Here is a 26,765-nt window from a genome sequence, read left to right on the forward strand (position 1 = left end):
AGGAAGGAAGGAAATGGAAAGTTAGGAGAGTTCAATAATTTGCCCAAATTTACAGTCATTAAATAGCAGAGGTGGAATTTGACCTGTTGCTCTTGATGACCCCAAGGCCTGTGTTGGTCCTACACCTATATACACTAGTCCCCGTCTCCCTTCCCCAGGATGTGAACCTTCTTTGTCACCTTTTGAGAAAGATAGTCTTTAGTTTCTTTAGCCACACAATGAACAGGTTTGACTCTGGGAGACAGGCATCCTACAGTTTACTGCCAGGGTCCCTGCTGGATGAGCAGCCTAGTCCTCTACAGCAATTAACACGGTGAGAGCAAAGCAGGGCCCTGAGTAGCCCTCAGCCCATCAAGAAGAAGGGTAACTGATTCTGCAGAGAAAGTTTGAGTTATGTCAAGTGTCCACTTCTTTTCTGGTCTTGTTTGACCATTAAATAGTGTATCTAGACCACATTCGCTTAGCTTAGTCCATTATAAAATCACTCTTTTATTTGCTCTTTTGTCTTTTAATTTTACTGAAGTTATCATGGAAACCAGCCATATGAAATATGCATATGCATTTGCTGCAAGACCATTTCAGAGTACGTTGTTCATTACAACACAGTGTTCTCTGTTGAAATCTCTTCGTGAGGCGGTTCTTTTAGAATTTGGTGCCAGGAAAAAAATTGCCTCCTCTAAGGAATTTCTATGCTTCCTTCTTTCTGATATGGAGAGTCCTGTAATATATCAATCCCATTTCCCTTTTGTCCTGGATGCCAGGAATCTCAAAGCCAAATTCGATGCTCAATCAGAACTCTGTTGGTCCTCACAGATGGCCGATTTGGGTTCTCTTAATTCCCTTGGCCCTGATATTCTGTTTCCGTTTCGATTAGTCTCACTGTACAAACCCATTGCAAATCCTTCTGTGAAGAAGTGGGTATGAATCCTTGCACTTTGCTCCTATTCTCCTGCAGGACTACATTGATACAGAGATGCTGCTGTGTGCAGAGAATGTGAACCAGGATAACCTGCTTTCTTACGCCCGTGAAGCTGCAGACTTTGCCACCAATTACCAGCTGCCATCTTTAGACTTTGCCATGAACCATTACGGGCAGCCCGACGTGGCCATGTTCGACTTCACCTCCATGTACGCCTCAGAGAATGCAGCCCTGGTGCGTGAGCGTCAGTCACACCAGCTGCTCGTGGCCCTGGTGGGCGACAGCTTGCTTGAGGTACGGCCTGCATTTTGAGCCCCCTCACTCCTGTTAGAAGGACAGGTCCTTGAATTTGTTTTGGCTGGCAGCATCTGTTGTCATGCAGTTGAGGAGAGGACAGACCCTCAGTCCATTAGCAGGACTCTGCCAGGCCTATCCTGGCCTTGGAGCCTACCCTTTCAATAAATTCAGAGGGGACAGTCTGTCCATATAATGGCAAGAGAACATTGGGGTTCTTCTGGGCTGACTTCTTTGTCAAAGTACAAAATTAGGTGGCCCTGGTCTGGACTTCACGGCCGTCCTGCTCAGAGCATGTGAGCTCTCGGCTGGGCCAGGATGTCTTCCTCGTGTAGATGGGTCTTTGTGGCTTTTCAATGTGGAGATTGTGTAGAATGCAAGAAAGGTATGAGGGCCCAAAGTCCAGTTTCTGTCCATGGCCTCTCTGCTCAAAATTCTTCCAGAAAATCAGCAAATGCTAGGATCCTGAGTTTAAATAAACGCTTTCTGAAGGGATACATTTTTATCTTTAAGCATTAACTAAAAAGTGTTATGTATTTATCTCAAGTTAAGCATCAAATTTCAAACCACGCTTCAGGTACACATGGAATAGTTATATTAGAACTGAGCTTGGTGAATCCTTCTTTACTCACCATTGTGTGTGGACTATAACCTAAGCTCCTTGGCTGAGCACTCAGCACCCCACTCTGTACCCCACTTCTCCGGTTTACCTCTCAGTACTCTTCTCCTCCGATCTCTGGTATATCCGAACCAGACCAACTGTTCTGCCATCAGGCTGTCATTTTCCAACCAGCAAGCCTTTGCCCACTATTATTTTTATTTTTATTTTTTTTGCCCTCTATTCCTCAAAGGATCAAGATCAGAATCCTATCCATTCTTTAAAATCAGCATAAATGCAACTCTTTTATGAAGCATTACCTATTTCCATCCCCCCACGCCCCCAGGATCAGAATTTGCCCTTTTTTGAGCCCCACAGCAGTTTTGTTGTTCCTGTGTCATAGCACCCTTTGCACGTGGCTTGTGCTACAGACATTTGTATTTGTAGTGAATCCTGGTGGGCTACCCTGTCACCTCTCTGTCTTCTCAGTGCCTCGCATGGACCTGGCATTGGGCAAATGCAGAACAAAAGGGATAGCAGGCTGGGGGTCCTTACAATAGACAGGAATTTGCATGTTTTCTCTTGCAGCCCTTTTGGCCCATGGGCACAGGCTGTGCCCGCGGCTTCCTGGCCGCCTTTGACACGGCGTGGATGGTGAAGAGCTGGGACCAGGGCACTCCTCCGCTGGAGCTGCTGGCTGAAAGGTGAGGATCGGCAGCAGGGCCCCGTCGAAGTGCAGGCAGGAGGGGGACTGAGGCTGGCCATGAGGCGGCTCCTGGATGAACCTGGAGCCTCTGTCTCCTCTCGTCTGCCTTCCCGCATGTGGCTTGATTTGTTCATCAGAGCCCCCCAAGGAAGCTCTCCATCATGACCTACCTCCTTCAGTGACTTTCTCTGGGGGCCAAGACCTTAGGTAGTAGGTGCCAAAAAGAAATCTTCCTCTGGGGTGGCACTGCTCAGTTGCCGGGAGCCAGAAGAGGTTTAGCGGGAATTTCCTTTGAAGTGCTGAGTGTCTGTCTGTCCTGCCCTGTTGGGGGCTGGGTTCCCTGACCACCCAGACGTCTTCCAATGCTGAGATCCTGGGCTTCTTCCCAGATCCCTGCTGTTGCCACGTGGTTGCGACAGCTGGTGAACTGGGAAAAGTCAGAACTGTGGGGTTTGGGACAGGACTTTCTGGTCTTGGGTGTGGAGGTCTGTGGTCACGGGAGACAGGCCACAGGAGGCAGCATAGCTGAGTGGTGATTATAGCAAAACCACAGGTCACTGTGCTGCCAGCTCTGTCTGGGGGAGGAGGCCAGCATCCCCGACTCCCGGATTCCCTCCTGCCTCCTCTCGGCCCCTTTGAACCTCTCACTACTTTTCAGATCTCAAGAATCAGGAGGGCCAGGCATTGCAGTGAAGGGTTATAGAAACACATCTAAAAAGCCCTTGAGAGCAGGGCAGGCGGGAGTGGGCTTGGGGTGTGGAGACAAAGGCCTGGGGCTTCGAGAGCAGTCCCTGACCTGGGCTCTGCCCTCTTCCAGAGAAAGTCTTTACCGGCTGTTACCTCAAACGACCCCAGAGAACATCAACAAGAACTTTGAGCAGTACACGCTGGACCCCGGGACGCGATACCCAAACCTCAACTCCAACTGTGTCCGGCCCCATCAAGTAAGTCCTTCCTCAGGGCTCCATCCAAGACACCCTTCACTGACCAGTGGGAAGGAGGATGTCACCTAAAATCTTGTCTCATCCCTGGGACCAAGGCCACCACTGTTTCTTGGCCACCAGTGTTTCTTGGCCCAAAAGAGCCACAGGAGTGACATAGAGTCAGGCACAGGAGTGACATAGAGTCAGCAGCTCTCTAGCACACAAGAGAGAACTAGAACACATGTAAGCATAGGTCCACGTATGTACATATATTTACATATGTTTGTCACCACGCGTGTGTGTTGCTAAGCATACCTCTCTCAGATAATCTACTTGGCTGAATACTGAGTCCTTTCCATCCAGGGTCCTAGTCCTTTTCATTCCCATTGACTCAGAGCCATACAACTCCCAACCTCTTCAGTCAATAGCACCAAGAATTGTATGAATTTTTAAAATTAGCCAATGACATATATTTACATTTGAGTCCTTCCACATTTGGGTAGATGATTGAGATCCATGGCTCTATGTCTCACGTGGCCTGAGTTCCCTTGCTGAAGGTCCAGTGGTAGAGTGAAAGGGTGGCTGACATTGAGTAGAGAGCAGGTCGGGTTTGGAGACCCCAAGACTAGAATTTAGGAGAAAGCTAGTGGGCAGCGATGTGGTCTCTCTTGCTTGTAGGTGATCTGTGTGGTCTCTCTTGCTTGCAGGTGAAGCATTTGTACATCACTAAGGAGCTGCACCAATACCCTCTCGAGAGGCTGGGCTCAGTGAGGAGATCTGTGGGCCTCTCCAGGAGGGGTAAATGACCCTTCAGGGACCCCTGCAAGGCCACTGGGAGGGGCTATCCAGGGAGGAGGCCTCCTGGATGGCTGTGGGAGCACAGGCCCTAAAGCCAGCCTGGCTCTGCTTCAGTGACCTTTATGACCTTGGCCAGGCTTCTCTCCTCTGTACTTCAGTTTCCTCTTCTGTAAAACAAATGACACTCCTACAGTATAATCATCATAAAGAAGTTAATGTGTTGAGCACTTAACACATTGAATTACTTCACTGGAGCTTTTTTCTTTTTTTTTTCTTTTGGTTCAAGTATGGGAGTCTGTCTCCCCAGCTACATAACAAGCTCCATGTGCTCCACTCTTTTCTGGATCTTCCAGAGCCTAGCACAGTATTGGACGCAAGGCCAGTGCTCAGTGGTGGAGGGAAGGAATGATTAAATGAATAAATGAATAACTAACTCCCCAGCATCTTTTAGGCTTTGCTTTGGTCACCATCCTGCTTAAAAGACCTGTCTTCCATCGCCTGCCCCGACCTTGCATCCTTCCTGCCGTTAGGCAAGCTTGGCCTTTCCAGCCACTCCTCCCTTCCCTCCACACACCACATGCCCCCCGCTGCCACCCCTGTAATCAACCATTTTATACAAATGTGGCAGGTTTTTCTAGAGTCTTTGCCATGGCACAGTCCTTTCTGTTTTTCTGGAATGCCTTCCTCTGTCTGATGAATTGCTAGACACTTTTTAAGAGGCAACTCAAGTGTGCCTCCTTTGTGACTCTCTTTGGAGAGTTCCCCTGCCCTGGCAGACTCAGGGCAAACCGCCTCGTGTGCTCCCCAGGGTGTCAGAAGGAATCCCTGGCCCCCTGCTTTTCCGTTATTACGCTGTGTCATCATCACCCGCCTCCATGTCTGTCTTCTCCAGTAGAGGAGATATTGGCAGAATCCACGTCGTCCTCACTTCTGTGTTCCTAGCCTTTTACCGGGCCTGGCCAGAGGGGGTCTTAGGGACTCATTGCTGCAGGAGAGCATGCCTCCTGTCAGAACATCCTGCCCGCTTGCCATGTCCTTGACAGGGCTCCTTGCCTTGGTGCTGTTCCTTCTAGTCCCCAGCTATGGTGGCAGTCAGAGGGAATCCCCAGGGGGGCTATTGAGATTTCTCCAGAGTGCTTTACCACTGTCTGTCTCTCCTTACTGCAGAGTCAGACATCCGACCCAGCAAACTCTTAACCTGGTGTCAGCAGCAGACTGAGGGCTACCAGCATGTCAACGTCACGGACCTGACCACATCCTGGCGGAGTGGCCTGGCCCTGTGTGCCATTATCCACCACTTCCGGCCTGAGCTGATGTGAGTCTGGGGCCCAGGCTGGACTTGCCAAACCCCTCATGGCCCAAGGGGACCCTGGAGACAAGTTAAACAAGGGCTGTTCTGCTAGATGCAGAATCTTCAGAATTTGGTTCAGAATTTCTCATTTCTCTTTGCATATTTTCAGTTTGAGTTTTTTCTTGTTTGTTTTCACTTTGCACTGATTACTCTGTCTACAACTTATTTGATCTATGTTCGTAATATGTGAGGAGCAAAAGTGACTCAGGCTCAGTGATTATACTAGTTCCCCTTGGCCCCTCCATCACCACACTTGGGAAATTTGAGTGTTCGCATCTTGGAATTCTACCCTCAAGAAAGGAATTATGGGAAAGACCTAATTCTGGTGACCAGTGTGAGGCTTTATAGCCAAAAGCATTAGATTTGAGACCCAGATCAATTAATTGTGTACCATTGGGCGAGCCACTGATCTTCTCTGAGTTTGTTTCTTCATTTATAAATTGGAAATAATATCAGGTTCTTTAGGCAGATTGGGTTATATTTGTGGAAATACCTCATGATATTGAAAGCACAATACATCTACTGATATTGTATTTAAATCAACGTGAGCAGTATAACCTCACAGCCATGCGCAAATCCATCCAAAGGGCTGAAAGAAAACCTCTCAAAGGGTTATCAGTCGGTAACTAGGAAGTCGGGTTACCTCGAAAAGGCGGTGGGGCTCTCACTTGTTAATTTATATGTTATATGTTATATATATAACTGACTTCTTTTTATTTGTTTGTTTTACAAGAAGCCTGTGTTAGTTTTGTAATTAAAAAGAAGAGAACGTATGGGAACTATTTAAAAGTAAAGAAGCTCATACATTTTCCAAGGTGGTGTAAATCATTTTCTGATTGTTTTCAGTCCAGGCAGCAATGACATTATCATGGCCCAGATCTGATTTGGTCCCACCCTGAGTGAGAAGGACAGGGTTAGCATTTTCTCTTGGCTGAGTCTCTGGAGAGTGGGGCGGGGGAGATGATTGAGGACAGGGGCCGGGGTCACTGCTCCTTTGTCCTCCCCTAGCCTCTGCCTCCTCTCTCTGAATTTCACCCTATTTTGATTCTCTAGCAACTTTGACTCTTTGAACGAAGATGATGCTGTGGAGAACAACCAGCTGGCATTTGATGTCGCAGAGCGTGAGTTTGGCATCCCCCCAGTGACCACAGGCAAAGAGATGGCATCAGCCCAGGAGCCCGACAAGCTCAGTATGGTCATGTACCTCTCCAAGTTCTATGAGCTCTTCCGGGGCACCCCGCTGAGGCCTGTAGGTAAGGATTTGCTTTCCGACCAGGCTTGCTCAGCCCTTGAGGCATCACCGCCCTCTGCCTGTGTCTGGCTGCTCTCCACACCGGTGTCCTCTGTTCTGGGGCTGACCCATGCCTTCCCTCCCTTTGACTGTGAGTCCAATTAGGGGTGGACCCCACCCACCCACACTTGTGTAAGTGGGTATGTGTGGCAGGTGCCATGTGACACTGGGGGATCTACCCCTTCCCTTGGGAGGTCACTGATAGAGCTACATCAGCCCCCTACCCAGGCCGTTTACCCCTTTAGCTTGGGGGGGGTAGATGGTTTTAGAGGGACCTCGTAGCAACGACATTTCCCGAACTCTAGGGTAGCTGTGGCAGGATCCAGATCTCAGTCCTTCTTTTACTTCCTGGCAGATTCTTGGAGCAAAAACTATGGAGAAAATGCTGACCTCAGCGTAGCCAAATCATCCCTTTCCCATAACTATCTCAACCTCACGTTTCCAAGGAAGAGGACTCCACGAGTAAGTCTCAGCCGCGTTTTCGTTTGATTTCTCTTTGCACGTGAATGGGGCAAGGAGATTGGAGAATGTCATGCTGTCTGTCTATGCTGATAAATTACACAGATAAAGCGCTCACAGAAGACACGAGTAAAATTCAGTATCGTAACTGAGTGTTTTTGGAAGTTCCCCATGGCACTGTGTAGCTAGCTTCAGTGACTTAAAAGTGGTTATAGGAAGGTCGTGATAGATCAGCTCAGCTTCCTGAGTGGGGAAAAGGAGATGATTTCTTACTTTGTTAAGCAGTTTATTTAGATCAGGAACACAATGGCCATTTAGTGGTAGGGGTATATGGTGATGCTACATGTACACATTCTGTTTCATTATTTTTTTTTTATTCAATCATTCAACAACTGTTTATTGAACCCTACTGTATGCCAAAATTAGGGGTGAATTTTTTGTTTGTTTTTGATGAGAGAAGGAAATACAGAGAGAAATAATATGGTCCTTGCCTTTGAAGAACTAGGATTCTAATAAAGAGGTTTCCAAACTTTCCTAACTTACAGTTCCCTAGTATCTCAACAATTTTTTTCAGTGCTCCTAGATCCAAAGAAATATATAGAAGTCCATTTATTAAGTAGTTAAGTCCAAATAACTTGGTAGGGATATTTTGCAAGGTATATGACAGACTTTATCATGTTTCCTAGAAAATTTAAAATATCCTGTGGCTCCTCTATGAGTTTACGATGGTGCCAGAGGTGCCTTGGTACACAGTTTGGGAACTATCAGCCTAACAAGAAATTATAATTTTATTTGAATGGTGGCATCTCTGTGGAAGGGATAATATAAGTTATCTTGTTTATTGTGCTCATTTTACAGGTTAAAAAAAAAAAAAAAAAAAAGGCCCAGAGATGTTAAGTTGTAAGTAGTGGCACAGAACTTGTCTTCCCTTCCCAGACCAGCAGGGCAGCCCTCCCCTGGCTCTGCAGAGGGCTGCAGGCCTTTACATGTCTCAGTCTCTCTAGGCTGCTGACAGTCTCTCAGCCTCTGGCCAGTCATGCCATGTCCTGCCAGCCCCTCCGCCCAGGGTGGGGCTGGGCCTTTCTTTCTCTCAGCTGTGGGAGCAGTGGTCACTTTTTCCACTGAGGTCTGTGCTCTCTCGAATGTTGCAAGCAGTTGTGCTAACTCCAGGAGCGGGATAGGATACTTAATGCTCTCCCACATCTTGTTTATAGCAAGGAATGGGCGAGCCAGACTAGGGCTGGGAAGGAAGGTGTCCAGGTTGGCTAGGGTTTTCAGCAGAGCAGCTAAAAGGCTGAGCTGCACCCAGCTGCTCTGTCCCACTCAGCTCCCCAAGCTTTCAATCAGAGGCTTTGTGGGAGGGCTGCGTCACCCACCACATGTCCCACTGAGCAAAAGCTGTCTTCTGGAGAGCACATAGGCTTGTTCCACCCCAGCCCAGGTGTTTTTTTCCTCTGAAGCCAAGGACCCCACTCAGCCCAAGCAAGCCCATGCAGCCTTTCTGGAGGCTCTCTGAACCAAGCATTTCCTGCCTTTCTCCATTTCACTCAGTTTCTCCCATCACATAGCCTACAACTGGGAACAGCAGGGGAACTGAAGCGGACTGTTTAAACCTTTCACTCACCACGCCTCTGTTTACGGGGTCACGCAATTGAAACAGCTAGGCCAGATCTGGCTCAGGAGGTGGGAATGGTCAGAAGTCAGCAGTCAACAAGGCCTGTTAGACCCTTGAGGGCTGCTTGGGCCTTGCTCTATGCTCCACTCACCGCTGGCTCTGCTAGGAAATGCAGAGGAGCAGATGGCTCTGCCTGGCCAGCCCTGGCCGATTTGGAACCATGTCATGTCTCCTCCATGGTGTGCCCAGGGGCTGCTCATCTTCAGAGGGGTGAAGAGCCACAGATCTGCTCCCTCCCACACATCCCACTTAATGCCCCAAATTTGCCCTGCTCTTCAGATAGGTAGAGAGATTAGGTCACTGAAGTAAGTGCATGGCATGGGCATTATTTATCCTTTTCTTTCTCCTAAAACCAAGTGAATGCTTCCTCTGGATGGGATGACAGTAAGGCCATGGGTCACATGCTGCCTTGGTCATCTCCGAAATACCCCAGCATGTTGTCCACCCTCAGTGCCAGTGCAGTGATTGTGCCACATGGAAAGCACCTCCTCCCATTCGACCATGCCTTCCCGTTGTAGCTGGACACTTTTTGGTTAGGGGAATGTATTTACAATGCTCTTTGGTCTTAACATCTCTCACAACCAAGAGTCCCGAGTCCACTCCAGTTCCCATGGGATGGACGCGGAGGGTGTTGACACAGGCGACTCTGAAAACTGCGCACACCCAGAGGCTCCACTACGGTTACACCCAGAAGAGATCAGTGCCAATAGGTGTGCAACCCTCAGTACCCCAGCTCACGTGCCCCTAGGACTAGAGATGGAGGCCAGACCATGCTTGCATGATTCTACACCACAGCACACACGTAATATTTGTACATATAGGCGTATCTGTATTCAAGCTCACTCCCTTCTCCCATCCCTCCCTGCCCCCTCACTAACCCCCAGAGGGCATCATGATATGGGAATCGAGCCACCCACGTTTGTTCACAGTGCGGCATCATAATCTGAAGAGGGTTCATCGTTTCTCTGCTGAGCCTGTCTTAAAAATCTTTCTCCCTCCTAGTTTTCACTGTAGGTGTTAAATTTTCCTCTCATCTCTAATTCCAATAACATCAAAATCCCAGGCAGACTGATCAACATTAGGTGAAATAAGACTTTTTCCTCCACGGAGGACCTTGTTTACGTTTAGAGAGAGTAACTCTTCTATCCATCCACTGAGAGGGTTGTCCCTCTGGTGAGTGATTGATAGCTATTGGGGTTGGTTGATCAGCTCTGAAGACTGGATGGTCCATGCCTGGGAAAAGGAGAGCTCAGGATTATATTTTCCTCTTAAGAAACCCTTGGTCTACTTCTGCAGACCTACCTCTGATCCTGATCAGCATCTAAGAGCCTCATGGCAAGCCACAGTCCCTGGGGACTCCAGAGCTCTTATCACCATGCACCACCACAGGTGACGCCTGAACATACATATGCCTGCATTTATGACCACTTCAGCCAGTACACATATTACGTTCCATATGTACTCAGGGTACCTGATCTTTGTTTTCTCCATCCTGAGCCCACTCCTTGGAGGACAATGCAGCATAGATGTTGTCACTTGTCCATGAAAAGCCCAGCCCAGAAGCCCAGTCAGTGGCCCTAGGATGTTTATCCTTCTCAGCTGACTGATTCTGGCCCAGGTTCTCCTCCAGCACTGGTGCCTGGTAGAGTGAAATGCACAAAGCATGACTCAAGTCAGTGTCCGATCTGGGTCCCTCCCAGCTCTCCTCTCCTTGTCCCTCCTCCACAAACACTCTCCAGGTGCTATATGAGAAAGTACTTCCTCCATCCACCCATTCAACACATATTCACTGAGTACCTATTTTATGCTGAGTTCTCTTCTCGGAGCTGGGGGTAGAGCCATGAACAAGACAAGCAAGGACCCTGCCCAAGAAAGCTGACCTTCTAGAGGGGCTTCCCAAGTTCCTTTCATTCCCCTCCCCCACCTGCTTTCACAGAACCATCCACCTAGAAGCCAAAGCTCCCTTCCAGGTTTCTAGTACTTACCGATTCAGAGATTTGAAGAAGGTTTAGGAAAGTCGAGAGCTCCGGGTCTTGATGCTGCCCGGCAAGCACAGGGCTCGTGAACAGCCCCTCCAGCACTGGTGGTTTCCAGGCTGATCTCAATCCTGTACAACTGCAGCCTGAGATTCTGAGCTGGTTTACAGAATGGAAATGCGCTTTGTAGCCAGGTAGATACATATACATATTTAGGTCTGCTGGGGATTCAGCACATGTTCAAACCTCTCAGGAGGTTCTTTTGCTTGTCTGCAAAATGATTATAATAATAAACATTGCATTGCAGTGAAGACACCATGAACAAATGTGTGCTGCAGGTCTGAGCACCTTCTCTGGCACGTGCAAGGGCCTCCATAAATAGCAGGTCGTGTCTTTTATAACTACTGATTAAATGAAGATGTGCATCTTCTGAAAAGATGAGTGAAACTAGTTGGATTGAACACTTAGTTCGGTACTGCAGCCATGACCGATGCAGCATTTCACACAGAGCAGATTCCTATCTCGTTTGTCCCTGGTATTACCTTCTGAGGAAAACAGGGAATGTATTCTCATCCCAATTTTACAGATGGGGAAACTTGGGCACAGGAAGATTAAATTGCAGTGTCATAGGTGGTGAACGTCAAAGTCAGAACTAGAAGTCAGATTTTCTGTTACCTAGCATTAACCTGAGTGACAGTGTCTAACACTTACACAACATTTTATAAGAAATGTTGTACCTACACGATTTCATTAGTTCATATAATTTTGAGCTTGATAGTATATCTTATAGGTGAGGAAACAAGTCAGAGAAGTTAGCTGATTTTCCTAAGTTCACACAGCCAGGAACTAATTAGCACCAGAACTCGAACCCATGACTCCTTACTGCTCTGTCATTGAAGAACAGCTCTCTTGCTAGTGACACTGGCCATCTTTCTAAATTTCATGGTTGCTCCCCTACTCAACCAGGCCATTGCCTGCAATGGCCAATTTCTCCCTATGACCCAGATCTAAATTTCTTTAGGATTAGGTTACATTAGCTAACTAAATATAGTTTGTTTGCTTTGGGCTAAAATCACATTAAGTCAGGCCGTGTGGGAACACGGTTATCTTGTACCTGATCAAATAAATGATCAGATTGGCAGATATGTCTTTTTAAAGGAGACATCAGTTTAATAAATGCCTTTTGGTATATAGAATCTTTTAGATCCTTGGGAAATCATGATAAGAAAGTGTTCTTAGGGTGAAAAAGAAAGTGAGTTATTGGTTTAGTCTCATGCTCTCTCTGACTAGGCACAATAAGTATTTTCTTCCTCTTTGTACCTCAATTATTTGTAAAGCAAATACAGCTCAAGGAGATAAGGGTACTGAGGCAACTTTGGATCCCATTATAGAGATACACAGATAAGAAAAAAATTAGGTAAATCTTCAAGTTTGCGTTTTCTCCCCCTTTTTGTGTTAACCTAGCTCTTAGTTGAGAATCAGCGCTTCCATGATAAAAACCCATAAGGAAGAGTAGAGACGCTTTGTATATCTGTGTTGCTAACCTTTCCATATAGATTGCATTTTATTGTCCTGCGAGTCAGGCTGAAGCAGAGAAGCTGTGGTTGCCCCACTCACTTCCTTTATTCTCCGTGAAGGATCTGGAGCCTTCTTAGGCACCACCATGGAGCACACTTCCCCCAGGAGTACTCTCTGCGCCTGTGGCTAACATACTGGCTTTCACCTACCTATACAAGCTCCTATTGTTGGAACAGTCACGCCCGGGACTGTTGAATGCAAAAGAGATGTGTTGCTCTTTGAGGGAGAAGCCAAGTCCTCATTTAAGGTAGAAAGAAAAAAAAAACAACAGAAAACCTTAAGATTAGTGTTCTTGTTGGGTAGGACATCCTGTACTTTCACAGGCTCCACTCTGCAGGCCAGCGAGCCATTCAGAGGCTGTGTAGCTGGAGGCCCAGACAGCCTGTGCCTCTGAGGCCCAACATTGTTGCAAATAAGGTCATCTGTTTCTCTTGGTGTTTGCCCAAGAGCTGGGGTTGAAATAATTTCCATTCACAGAATCATGATTTATTGGAAGCTGAGGAAAATGTTGAAGGGAAAGCAGGAACCTTTGATCCGTTGATTTTTGCTGCCTGGGCATGGGATGGGTCAACTTTTTAGACAAGTAGCAATGACTAAACTATGGTTAATATTGTCTTTAAAAATATTAAAGGTTCTGGTGAATACGGGGAGGGAGCAAGGAAGATGGGGAGGATAAGAACTGGAGAAGCAGGTGCTTTCCATGTGCTAAGGGCTTCGACGTTGTTACTGTTATATCATCGTCATATTATCATATAATAATCTACAAAATTATTTATTGTTCCAGAACAACTGGGAAGTTAAAAAAAAATCTTCTTGTGGTTGGGCAAGTTTAGGATGTATGGGACTGATTGGGCTTATATTCCTGGGTTTAAGGGGAGAGAGTGGCCAGCAGACCTTCCTACTGTATCCAAAGTGAAATAAAGTCTGGGGGTTAATCTGGGCTGCAATGGAGGGCCCTCTAAGGGTGAGGAGGCTCCCGGCAGAAGGGATACGTAGTTGGTGGGGATGATTCTGTGGTCCTCAGGGGGCTGGCCATCTGGAGAAGTCCCCAGCTGGAGACTGGTGGTGGGTGGAACCCCAGTGTCAAGAATGGGCTTACCCTGCAGGGTGCAGAGGAGATACCAAATCCAGGCCTCCACACCCATCCCAGCCACAGCATCAGCTCAGTTTGCGCAGTCCCTCTCATTCCCTGGAGACAAGCCTGACAAGAGGTGGCCCTTCGGTGGCCCTTGCAGAGGAAATGTAGTGAGCTTGGGCAGCGTGAGTTTCTCCAGATTTTAAATGTCCACATTTGGACAGCAGAAAGTAGACTGTAAGGGGTTATCAGCAGGGCAAACGTGTAATTTATTGTCAAAACCAGGATGCTTTTGAGAGTGAAAGGGAGGAAAAAAGCAGTAAATCAGAATTGTCCTTGTCAAACTGAGCTGTATACTCTTCATCATGTTCAGACCACGTCTAATGCTTCTTTGAAGTTAATAAAATATCGTGCCAGTAGCTGTAATGGCGACTGAATGGCAGACGTAATTTACCATCAAATCCTTGGGCAGCTGCTCTGAGTCCCAAGAATCCTGCGAGGTGAGTCAGTGTCACCTTGTAGAAGGTGGTCTCCATAAGGTAGCACCCTCAGGGACTTCAGCAAGCCTGGCTGCCCTGAGCCCGAGGTCGCACTGATGATGGAGCCCATCCCTGCCCTGTCACAGGGAGTCTTTGTGCTTCCAGAAATTTCCACATGATTGGGAATGTGATTCCCACCCCTTTTTGACAGAACCTGAGGCTCTCCAGGTAGAGTGAGGCTTCCTCCATTGCATCTGAACAGAACTCTAGTGAGCACATTGCTCACAGTGCAGGGCATTTTATGTCTGCCGGTCCTCTGGATAGGCAGGGCTGTATGTCCAGTGCTGGCTCAGAGCTATTAGAAGAACCACAGTCCTTGATGGCTCTGAGCTCACCATGCTTTCTTGGCCATTGCAGGTGGACAGCCAAACCGAAGAGAATAACGACATGAACAAACGGAGGCGGAAAGGCTTCATCAACATGGACGAGGTTCGTGTGCACACAGTGTCAGTGTAAACAGGCCCGTTGCCTGACAGCCAGTGGCCACATGCCCGCCCGGCTATGGCAGCAGTGCTGGCCCTTCCTGCCTTCCTCTCTCATGAGCTACTGAGTTCCAGGTTTGGCTTAATGGAAAAACAGGTTCTGATCCTCATTCCACTACTTACTAGCTATGAAACCTTAAGAAACAGAATCTCCCAGGGTGGAGCTCATGTCGATAAAAAACAGATGATACATTTGAAACTTAAGAAACTAGGCAGGATTTTTAAAGATTAAATAAGAAAACGTTATATAAAATGCTGATATCTGGCACCTAGGTTAATCAATCTATAATTACTATCAACAGCAAATAGTAAAGAGGCGCCACTGTCCCACTTTTCTACCAGTCATGTTTCTACTTTTTGTGTTTTCTGAGCTCTCAGGGTTTAAGGCCAATGTCCTAGTGCCCATAAGTGCCACCTTCTGGTGAAAGAATAAAATTACAGGCTACTTTGTGAAAACCAAGCACAGATCTCCGGCTACTACTGAAAAATTGATTAGCAGAGTTTCGTTTCTGAGTCCCCAGGCAATTCTTTAAACAGACCTGAGATATATACCTCATTTGAAAAAGCCGTTCTAGTCCCACAAAAAGAAGCACAGATACTGTCAGTGAACTATAGGATGCTAGTGTTAGCTAGCCGACTGGCGAATGTCATAATAGACATTGAGGCATGTGAGAGAGTTTATATAAAACAGTGACACCTGAGTTATAGGACTTAGAAGATTTCTATCTTATATGGTTGAAGAGGTGTTATTGCTGTATATTTTTATAACATTTTTGTTCATGTCTGTGACTTGCTTCTTGTGGACGCCTTGACTGGGGTCAGGACACTGGTTCACACAGCAGTGAACTTTACAACAAAGACAGCCACCTGGTCCACCTTGGGGGAGCTGCCTATTGCTCACCCCATTTTCTGGGATGCTCAAAGGAAAACACTGATCACAAAAACCTGGAGTTCAGTTCATGTCTTAAAATGTGCACAAACTCATTTTATCCATTGAGTTCAAATCACCTTAGTCTGACCCTTTTCTAGAACTTCTTTGGGGGATCCCTTCAGGAGCTGTTGCTTCCCTGTTTCTTGGCTCTGATGTGAGCCAGAAGCCAGCAGACAGGGAGATGGGGGAGAGGAGGACGCAGAGGCTTTCTAACAGGGTGGGAGAGATGTCGCATTTCCCCCATTACAGGTGTTAGCTCTCACCTTAGGTGCCTATGATTCGCTTCAGCCTCCTCCCAAGAAGCTTCCCTTGGATGCACTTTGTCTCAGGTGGAAGTCTTCTCTCGCCTTTCATCCGTGGCTTATTTGAGGGAATGTTTGTGCTCTTTCTGTTGATGGCAGCAGAGGAGTGGGATGCGGGAAAAAATCTGGTTGCACCTGTTCCTTCTAAGATGTCTCTGGGCTGTTTTCTGGGCCTGCTATTTTGCATCCAAGTTGGATTTAACCGAACAGTAATTCTTTCTAGATTCTTGCTATTCAAAGTGTGGGTCGAGAATGAGCAGCATTGGCATCACTCGGCAACTGGTTAGGAATGGGGAAGTCTCAGGGCCCACCCCAGACCAACTGAACCCGAATCTGCTTTTGAAGGAGCCCCGAGTGATTCATGTGCACATTAATGTCTGGGAAGTACCATCCGCATGATCCGCTGTCCTGGCTGCCTTTGGCCTTGAACAAACAGTGACCACCCAGTAAACTCACCCTCTTTGCACTCAAGACCGTATTACTATGCAGAGTTACATTTCCCGCTTTGAAGTGAAGAGTGACTCTGGTTTGTGTTTGTCCAACACTTCAGAGCAGCTATGCATACAGTGTTTCCCATGGGGCTGCTACTCTTAGGGATCTTTTTTTTTTTCCCCCAAATTGACAATAGCTTGCTGCCTCCCATGAATTTCTTCTAAGTGAACACATCTTTCTTGTCTTGCGAATGTCTGTTCCTGAGGGAGATTCATTGTCTCCTTGAGAAAGCGGAGTGCTGGCTTGACATGACAGTGCCATTTACACTTCTGAGGCCTAGGGAACAGGTAATGGGAGATCCCATGGTAAAGGGAAACAGGCATTCAGTGAACACTGGTGATTTTCCAAGTTTTATATTTAGCAGAAGAGCTAAAGAAATCTGACATAAATGCCATTGTATAAACGACATAACCAAATGATCACAGCCAACATCAGTCTTTAGTCACATCGATATCATGTACTCCGATATAAAGCAATGAAAAGAGCACTTCACCTCTGTGACACCCTTCTCCAAAATCAACAGCCCTGGTCTAATCATGAGAAAACATCAAAACAACTCAGATTGAGGGGCTTTGTACAAAATAGCCGACCAGTCCTCTTCAAACGTGTCAAGGTCATGAAAGACAAAGATGGAGAAACTTACAGATGGGAGGAATCTTAAGGAGACATGATGGCTAATTGCAGTGCAGGATCCTGGATGTACCCTGGAACCAAAAAAGACCATTAGTGGAAAAACTGGTGTAATTGATATCAAGTCTATAGTTAATAGTATTGTGCCCAGGTTAATTTCTTAGTGATGTTAAGAGTCATGATTACTCCAGATGTTAACATTACCTGCAGGTGAAGGAGAGTATGCAGGAACCATCTGTGCTATCTTGGTAACTTATCAATAAATCTAAAATTCGTTTAAAATTAAAAATTTTTTTTTAAAGATAGCAACCAAGAGCAGGACAAGTTGCAGTTGAGAGTGGGGTGCAGAAGAGAGAGCCCAAAGTCTGCCTTGCCTGACTGACACCCCTCTTGCTTCTTTCATCCCCTCTACTCTAAAATTCTTGACAGTCACATGATGTATTTTTGAAAACCATTTTGCATACCACTTCATTATTATATTTGATTTTTGCAACAACCACATGAAGTGTGTTATAGTCCCACTTTACAGATGAGGAAACTTAAGAGAAGTTAAATTGCTCAGGTCACTGGGCTGGGAAATAAAAGAGTCAAGATCCAAACCCTAACTGTCTGGCTCCCAAGCATGGATGTGCCTGTCTTTGGGAAGATATGTCCCCTCCTGAGAGCATTGTCTCCACTGGGCTTCTGCCTTCCTCAGGCCACAGAGGACATTCTTCTTTAGGAAACTGGTCCCCTGACCTCAGCCACCAGGCCCCTCCCTGATATCTAGGTTTCGGGACCCAAAAATCAATGCACTGATTTGGCCTTTGCAGCTTTCAGGCTTTTCCAGCCGGAGCTTGGGCTCCAATCAAGAGGGAGGCAGCAGTAAAGAAGGTGGAAATCAGAACAAAGTCAAGTCCATGGCAAGTCAGCTGCTGGCCAAGTTCGAGGAGAGCTCTCGGAACCCCTCACTCCTGAAGCAGGTGAGTCCCATCAAATGCTCACTGGACCTGCCTTCTTGGTGACCAGAACTGAGAAGCCAGAAGAAATGTTCAGGCTGGTGATGGATTTCAGGTATACCAGCCAGGCCCAGCTCAAGTGAACCTTCTTCTAGATCACGAGTCAACAGACTTTTCTAAAGGGGACAAGATACCAAATAGTTTAAGCTTTGGGAGTCATCTGATCTCTCTCGCAGCTGCTCAAAACTCTGCTATGGTAGCATGAAAGCAGCCACAGACAATACCTAAACAATGTGTGTGGATGTATTCCAATAAATCTTTATTTCTAAAAACAGGCAGCAGGACAGATTTGGCCCAAGGACCATAGTTTGTTGATGCTTGTTCTGCATTGGAGAAGAAATCCTTCCCTAATTTGGTTTTGTTTTGCAACAAGGACTTGGTTTGCAGCCATCTATGAGATGGTACAGCTGGAGGGAGCTTTAGAGGTGCTGGATACCTGGGAGATCCCTAAGTCCATGGTGAGAAGTCTGTCCATACAAGGGGAAACTGAGTCAAAGGTCTTAGCTCCTTGTGAGCCTGTAGGAATGGGGGCCAACTTCCCAAATATCTTCATGGTGTCCCTCTTTTTATTCTCTTGGGTCAGGCTGGCAGGGCTGTGTGTCTGACCAGAGTCAGTGTGAAGCTGAAGGCAGTCAGAGCTGCATCAGGCAGCAGACTGAGCTGACTTCTCTTGAGCTCTGGCTCGGAGTTTGCTGTGTGGTTCAGTTTGCTTCCCTGAATTCCTCCGGGATACCACTGTCACACTACCTAAGCTTGGGACAAGGGGTTTTTATTTTTCTTTGGAGGATATCTGTCACATGATAGAATTAGGCTCTCCTCAGGAAGAGGACAGACTCTTGGTTTAGAGGTGATCATAGGCATCTTCCTGGGCTTGATGTGGACTATGGCCCTTGGGGACAAACTAGCCTTCCCCAGAAAGCCAGGTTTTATTATAAGGGGGCCATTTTCCTGAGACTCATAACCGAATTTCTTTCTCAATTGCGCCTTCTGCAGGCTTGGTCACTTGTGGGCCCCCAAGTGTTGCCAAGGTCTGTCTTCCATCAGAAGGACTGTAGCACCCTCGTCCTCTAGTGAGCAGGAGTTTTTTCCATTTCCAGGAGGACTCAGGCCTGGCCGCCCTGACCTGGCATGGGCTGTGGCCATGCCTGCCAGTGCCCCAGGTCTGAGCCAAAAGCAAGGCCTCCCAGAGGAGGAGACTCCAGGACTTACTGTCCACGTGGACGGAGCGCCAGGGTTCAGGTTTCCTGGCAGAGCCCAGCTCACAGGGGCTCAGCCCAGTGCCTTCTCTCTGTACCTGAAACTCTCCCTCCCTGCCTCTCTTCCTCTCCTCCCTCCAAGTATCTCAGTCTGACTTACCTTTCTCTTCATGTTTCCTGCTGCTGCTTTTTTGGACTCACCTTCCTCTCAGGAACGCCGTGTCTCAGGGATAGGTAAGCCTGTCTTGTGCTCATCTTCTGACCCTCCTGTTAACTTACGCTGTCTCAAGCCGGAGGAGCCCACACCCACCCTATCACCTCTGAAAAGGCAGGTAGGGCTCCTTCCAGTGGATGGGGTATTTGATACAGAGGGGTGGGCTCCATGGCCTTCTGCATACCTCAGGGCTAACTGTAGATTCTCTGGGAAGGCAGACACAACTTAAGGTCACTACCCTTATAGGTATACAGCATCTTGAAATATATGCCATCAGCCAATCAGGAATATCAACTGACCAACTGCTATGCTCTCGGTGTTTTATTTGCTTGGGGAAAAACAGGCCACACCACATGGTCTTTGGTCTGTTTTGTCTGATGCCCCTGGAACACTTAGCTTTAGTTGCAGGCCACTTAAATAGGCTGATTTCTAAATCGAATGAAAAAGTGGCGGTGATGGTAGAATGGGCTCAGGTGGCTGATTGGCTGCACGCCTTAAAGGGAGAAGGCTGAAATGTGGCGCAAATCTCTCCTGGTGCCCAAGCAGACGAGGACCTGTCTGGTGGACAGAGACGCAAGCTGTGGCCCTTTGCAGCTAGCCTCTTGGGTTTGGAATTTGAACAGAATCACTGTTATTAACCACGGCATTCAAAGATGTCTGATCAGCATGAGAAACTTTGTGTTGCTTCTGGGTGGCGGAGGTCGACCAAGGTCAGCGTAGATGTAAGGCAGTGATGTTATGTCTGTGTGTGTAAGAATTACCTATGGAGCAATTTATTTTTTCAATTAAAAATAGGTATTTAAAGAAAAAAAAACAAACAACGAGATCTGGTGCCCACCCCAAGACCAATGAAATTAGCATCTCTGGAAGTCAGGCCCAGTCGTTATTTTTTAAGAGTTGCCCTAGGTGATCTCAGTGTGCAGTCAGGATTGATAACCAGGATTATACTGGTTTTGATTCAGTGGGTCTGGGGTAAAGCCCAAGACTGTCATTAAGGAGGATGTCATTAAGGAGGGTGTTAGTAACCAATCTTACTCGAATAAACTTAATTTAAAAAGAAAATATTTTTAAAAATAAATAAAAGGAGGATGACAGGTGATTCTGATGCAGGTGGTAAAATGTCAACGCCTGAGGTTAGTTTGGAATCTTACTCCGGGTGGTCATTGGTCCTCATGGGGATTCCTCGTGTTGGATTATTTAAGGGCCACAGTAGGGAAGGAAGCTTGATTTTCCTTCTCTCCCAGTTCCCCTCGGTGGTTGCGACAGGGCATGTGCTTCGAGAGCTAAATCAAGTGTCTGCTGGTGGAGAGTGCCCAAGCCGGCCCTGGAGAGCCAGAGCCAAGTCTGACCTGCAGGTGGGGGGGCCAGAAAACCGTGCTGCCCTGCCTCCTGCCTGCCAGGGAGCGCTGGCCCTTTCTGGGGTGCTGCGGCGGCTGCAGCTAGTGGAGGAGAAGATTCTCCAGGTGAAAGCCTCGCCCTTTGCCCTGCCTGTGCCCGAGTCTGGGGTGCCTTCCATTCCCCCTCTCCCTCCACTGGCCCAGGGCGGGTTCCTTCTCTTGCTGTCCACACCCTGTGTCCCGTCCAGTCCCGTGTGTGGTGAGACAATGAGACAAGCCTGCCCGACTGCCTCTCGCCTCTCCCCTGGAGGTAGCCATCCCAGTCCCTGTCACTCTCTCTTTTTTCTTTCTCCTTTCTCACTTTGACTGCAGAAGAGGGCTCAGAACTTGGCCAACAGGGAATTTCACAAAAAGAACATTAAGGAGAAAGCGGCTCACCTTGCCTCCATGTTTGGACATGGGGACTTCCCGCAGGTAAACGGGGCTTTCCGTCCCCCCAGAAACCCCGACATTGACGTTCCAGTGAGGCAACTGTAAGTCCGTCTCTGGAGCTTCATTTCCTCCTTCCTCCTGCTTTTACAGCATGAGGCACAATTCATTTTTCAAGCCACTAAAGCATTCAAGTTAGTGTCTAAAAAACTCAAAGACAACATTCAAAATAGGTAGATAAATCAGGACAAAGGGAAAATGAAGGCAGAAAAGTAGGCTCAGATCAAAGGAAAATGTTACTGAACAGAAACACATGCTGTTAGATGCCAGATGGCTTCTGAACAGGATCTCAACTTAAGGGTCGATACAAAAGAGAGAAAGCTGGTCGGTTGCAAGAATCACACTACAGTGCCTTTAAGGTGAAAGCAAAACAGTTGCTCGTGACATTTTGGGGCACGATGGAGACATCTCCCCATGGCCTGATCAGAGAGACACAGATGAGGAAGTCAACCATGTGCCATAACCGGTGCTCTGCCTTCCCAAAAGGCAGCATTGAGCCAAGAAAAATGGCTTTCCCTTAGCATACGAAGCACAGCCCCCTCCAAGGCAGGTACTTACTTACTTAGAAACTTGCTGAAAAGAAGAGTGGTGCTTCCAAGGAGATGAAAGAATCGATATGAGGTCCCGTGCTGCTTGTATGTGTCAGGTGCTCCTTGCCTGCGGCAAGCCTGGCCTCTAGAACAAACTTCTGCTTCTTTCACTCAATCTCCTCCAGAGATTGAGTGAAAGAAGCAGAAGTCTGTGTCCTCTGCTACTCAGCGTCATTGACATGGGGAGGATGATTTGCATTTATTTGGTTCATGAGGTGTCGTGAAGCTGGCACAGTTGTCTGCAGCTACAGAGGCCCCAGTTGGGGCCACCTGCTTGCCCTAAAGTGGCCCAGGATTCTTCTTTCCTAAGCTTGCAGCTGCCGCTTCATACCAAGCTCCAGAGTGAAGACTTCGACAGTTAGTGCTGGTGTCCGTGGCAGACACAGGCGAGAACAGCATGGTTTTGCTCCAGCTGTTTTGGAGTGACAAGGGAGTTAGAATAGTTGTAATTATTCCAATAGTTGTAACTATAGCAGAAAATGGAACCAGGAGCCAGACAGTCCTGCCCAGCCTCGAAGTCAGAGGCTACTATTTTGTCCTGAGGCACAGGCCTGGACGTCTTTCCCCTCCTTGAATACACAGGCACGGGGCTGCATCACCAAGGCGAGCATCACTGTGCTTTTCCCCAGGGCTAATCATAGTTTCCTCTGTTTCTGTTCTGTGCAGAATAAACTGCTCTCTAAAGACCTGTCTCATACTCATCCTCCGTCTTCTCCCTCCTGCCTTCCATCTCCTGATCCAGCTGCCACTTCCTCTCCATCAACTGTTGACTCTATTTCTCCTGCCAGAAAGGTAGTTTTTCTAAACGATTAGCTTCCCCCACTCCCCGCATGTTCTGAGATGTTCTGCTCTGCTTGACCTGCACAGACACATCTGGAGCTTGGCTTGGCTAAGATGAAAATGTGTAAGATACTTTACAGCAGTCTTGGATTTGGTTTTGTTTCTGTGTTGGAGCCAGCAACATACTGGCACAGGCAGCACACAAAAACTCATCTAACAGTGCTCGCTCATCCAGAAAGCATTAGTTGGGCACCTGGCATATGCCAGTCATCATGCCAGATGCAGAAGAAACAAAGAGGAGGGTGGAACAGTTCCCTTACTAAAGTTTAGGTGGCAAACAGCATATTAGAAATAATTTTTTACCATATGAAATTGCCAACATTTGGCTAGAAAGTCAGAACGTTGGTATGACCTGAGTTTGGAAATAAAAGTATTTATGGTGGTACAGAGATGAGTGTGAAAGTGAGCCCACTCTTTTCATGTTACTGGATTTCATTCTATCCTCTTATAAAGAGCCACTGAAGGATCTGCACTGTGTTCTAGAAGGATGTTCTCAGCAGCGCAGAGGTTGGCTCGGAGGAAGGAAGGAAGTGTGGAGCTAACTGTGGTTAAGTTGATAAGAAAATGTACCATGAGCAATTATTAAATTTGGGTTCTGGGGCACTTTTTATGTTTTCCACTTGCCCTTCTTCTACCTAATATGCTGAGAACACCATCCGGCTGGGAGAAGGGCAGCCCCCAGAGAAGCCTGGCCCTTGGAACTGATGAGCCTAAAAACGGATGTGAAGGCCACTTCTTTAGCTGTTGCTCAGGGAAGCAGGTTCGGCGTCTCTTCTCCACAGACTGCCTGCTCTGAACGCAACCAAGCTGTTTAGCTCCCACCCTGGTGGACGGTGCTGAATATTCTCCTACCAGAGTTGCATTAGTGAAAAATTAGGAGTTGCTTCTTGGTATGTAGCTGGGAGTCCCCACCCCCATCAATCCCCGACACACCTGCCCGACACACACACACACACACACACACACACACACACACACACACACACACACTCTCTCTCTCTCTCTCTCTCTCTCTCCTCTCTCTCCTCTCTCTCTCTGGTTCTCTCTCTCTCTCTCTCTCTCTCTCTCTCCCTCTCTCTCTCTCTCTCTCTCTGAAGAAGGGTGCAAGTCAGAGCTCCAAGAAAGGAGCAAGGTTTCCAATGGGGCTGTGACACATCCCTGGAAGGGCAGCTGGAGGTGATGTCAAGAAATACGAACACTTTGTCTTCATTTCCCCTGAACATAGCCAAGGCTGAGAAACCTGGCATCTTGTTCCAGCGCCCCCTTCGGCCAGCTTTTTGGCCTTAAGTCTCCTCACCTGTCTGGGCCTCCATTTTCTCACCAACGAGGCAGTGATTCCCGGTCCACATGATAGTGAGCTGTATGGGTGGAGAGCGGCATTGTTGTCATCGTCACCAATGCTTAAGCATAGCTTTTTTGCCCTCCCTAGGGAGTATTTTCTGCTGTGGAAAAAAGGTCACCGTCACTCATGACAGGATGATGAGAGGGGTGAGGGCACCTGGGTAGACAGGCAGTGGCTCATGCTCCTGGCTGAGTAGTAGGGCCCCACACCTTTCTTGTCCCTGGCCCAGCCCCTCTCTGGCTGGTCCTGGTTAGGCCCTCTTTTGCCCCGGCTTTTCTTTCGTCTTCAGGATAAACCTGGCTTAGTCACTGTCCTCTCAGAGTTAAAGGCAGAGCTGGGTTGGAAAAGCCGCCACACTTCCCAGGTTCCCTGACGTAGTTTAGTAGGTATTAGTTCTCTAGGTGATGGCAAAAGGCAGCCTGTGTGGGTACGTGTGGGGTCTCCAGGGTCTGACAGACACTTATCAGTGAGCATGTCCCTGGCCACATCATCATCACACCCCACCGAAGCCCTGGCTGCTTCCCTGGGTTCTTCATGCACCTTTAAACCAACGTCACTCATTAAGCCAATGAGCGAACATCCATTCATTCAACCAATATCTGTTGGATGAAAGCTCGGTGTCAGGCACTTCAGGCTCTTGGGATGTGCATAGATGAACAGAGTTACTTTCCTGCCCTGATGAAGCGTATATCCTAGTAGTGGAAAATAACCAACAATAATATGACATAGAAGTAAATTATAATGTGTCAGAAGACAAGACGATACTTCCTGTGGAATATTAGAGCAGATAGCAGGACCTTGGCGTGTGGGAGAAGAGCAGTAATTTTAATAAAGTAGCAGGGAGTTCTTCCCAGAAATGTAGACGGAGCGGGAGCAGAGCCACAGAAAAGAAAACAAAGGTACAGGGAGGGGTCTGGGGCCCAGGGCTCCTGACTCCAGAGGCTGAGTCCATGCAGAGCCCACACACAGGCGCAGGGAGGACCTCAAATGGGTGAGGGGAGCGGGGCTTTGGGATGGCCAACTCCAGGTCTCCTGGCCTCCACCTCTACAACTTTGTTCCTTATTTCTCCCAGGCTGTGCTAGAATGATGGCCCCCTGCTTTTTCTTATCCCATCTGCCAAGCCAACCTTGGCCATCAGCTGATGGTGTAATTGGGATATTTTAATAGCTTCTGCCCTGTTGTGCCATTCACAGTGTGTCTGGGAATGATTTGAGAGCTCTTAGAAAGGGTCACTCTGGGATATTTGGCAGGTCAGTTACCCTCTCTGTGCCTTAGTTTCTCCATTTGTAAAAAGGACCCAGTTTGCACTTAACACCCACAGACCCCTCCAGATCTCACTATGAAGCCACTGTAGGCAGTTAGGGATGGAGGGAAGGTTTCTTGGAGATGATATTTCCAGTGTTACTACCCCACGCCTTACCCAGCTCCACCATTGATTGAACACTGCAGAATCTTGCAGAGTGATGTTCTCCTCTGAGAACTGGCTGCCCCTTAAAGTAGGTGACAATCCAGTGACAAGCAACTTCATTCAGTCTTGGTGGAGCTCAGGGAGCCTCCTTCCTGGAAAGAGCCTAGGATGTAATGCTTCTTCCCAACAGATTATGGGCTGCTCTCATTGCCCAGTGACCCAAGTTCGCCTCAATTCAGGGAAGCCAGAGGAAGGAAAATGCACTTGGAAATTGATGCTTAGTCCTTGACAACCTCCTGGCAGGCAGCATGTCTCTGTGCCTGTCCTAGCGCCCCACCCCACAAGTCTGAAGATCCAGGGATAATCACTTCCTTGTGGGAGCAGGCTTGGCCAAACTTGCCATGAGGAGCATATGTTATCCTCAGAGACACAAACTTGGGTCACTGATTCTGCCTTTAGACTGCACTTGCCCACCCTCTCAGATTGGCATTCCGCCTTAACATTCAGAATTATCCTGCTGGGTTGGTTATTTGCTTGTTTGTTTGTTTGTTTGGTTGGTTTTGGCCTGAACAGTTATAGGGAGTCGGAGGCCCTCTCGTTTAGGGCCCAGATCCTTACCCCAGAGTCTTGTCTTTCAAGACCTTAGACTCTGAAATTACGTCCAGTCTTATGTCCTCAGCACCATTTGACTCATCCATCCCATCAAACAAGCCCACTTGTAGCGGTATCAGCCCCCTATCGTCCAAGTTAACTTATTTCTTCAAGAAGGGAGGCCACTGCTCATTTGGCCTCTGCCATGGCTGCTAGCCATTTGCCAAGGCTGGTGAGCTCTCACAAGAACAAGGTGGCGACCGAGTGTTTGCACAGCTGAGCATAAGGGATGGCCTCACTGGGCTGGGGGCTGTGGTTCAGTCCTCCCAGGTCAGAAGAGCTATGTGCATTGCAAAAGGAGCTTTCTCTCCGCTTGGGGATGTTTGTTTTAAAACTAGATTTGCAGCATTTACTCTGGAGACCTGCATATTAGAGGAAAGCCGGACAGTCTTGGCTGAACGATCTGCCTTTGTTCTTCTAATACAGGGTAGATCTCAAGGCTGCCTCCAACCTCATTGTCTTTTTCTCTGTGCCAGGGATAGAGCCAGGCAGATTTTTGGATGTCTCCTGTGTGCATCCTAGCATCAGGGATTTTAAGTACAGAGTGGTGGTATGTCTCAGGGAGGCAGGTTGCTATAGGGAGAAGGTTATGGACTTGGAGTCGTACTTGGGGTCAGAGCACCAATTACTGTGTGACCTTAGACAAGTTAGTGGACCTCTTAGCACCTTAGTTTCCTAAC

General features: G+C 47.7%; 1 protein-coding gene across 6 annotated transcripts in view; it reads left to right on the forward strand.

The window, feature by feature from the left end:
- The window catches only part of MICAL2 (microtubule associated monooxygenase, calponin and LIM domain containing 2), a 200,410-nt gene that overhangs the window by 99,105 nt on the left and 74,540 nt on the right, over window positions 1–26,765 (forward strand). For 5 of the 6 annotated variants that reach the window (XM_039863626.1, XM_039863627.1, XM_039863625.1 and 2 more), the window contains 9 exons: window positions 956–1,213; window positions 2,400–2,515; window positions 3,335–3,461; window positions 4,148–4,238; window positions 5,406–5,553; window positions 6,643–6,842; window positions 7,236–7,342; window positions 14,540–14,611; window positions 17,832–17,981. In XM_039863626.1, coding sequence (XP_039719560.1) covers window positions 956–1,213; window positions 2,400–2,515; window positions 3,335–3,461; window positions 4,148–4,238; window positions 5,406–5,553; window positions 6,643–6,842; window positions 7,236–7,342; window positions 14,540–14,611; window positions 17,832–17,981 — 1,269 coding nt within the window. Of the gene's footprint in view, window positions 1–955; window positions 1,214–2,399; window positions 2,516–3,334; window positions 3,462–4,147; window positions 4,239–5,405; window positions 5,554–6,642; window positions 6,843–7,235; window positions 7,343–14,539; window positions 14,612–17,831; window positions 17,982–19,425; window positions 19,546–20,671; window positions 20,891–21,136; window positions 21,239–22,509; window positions 22,636–26,765 lie in introns of all 6 variants that reach the window. The other variant, XM_039863630.1, reaches the window with a different exon arrangement.

Source organism: Pteropus medius, unplaced genomic scaffold (genome assembly GCF_902729225.1).
Source record: "Pteropus medius unplaced genomic scaffold, Ma_sr-lr_union100, whole genome shotgun sequence".
Taxonomy (NCBI): domain Eukaryota; kingdom Metazoa; phylum Chordata; class Mammalia; order Chiroptera; family Pteropodidae; genus Pteropus; species Pteropus medius.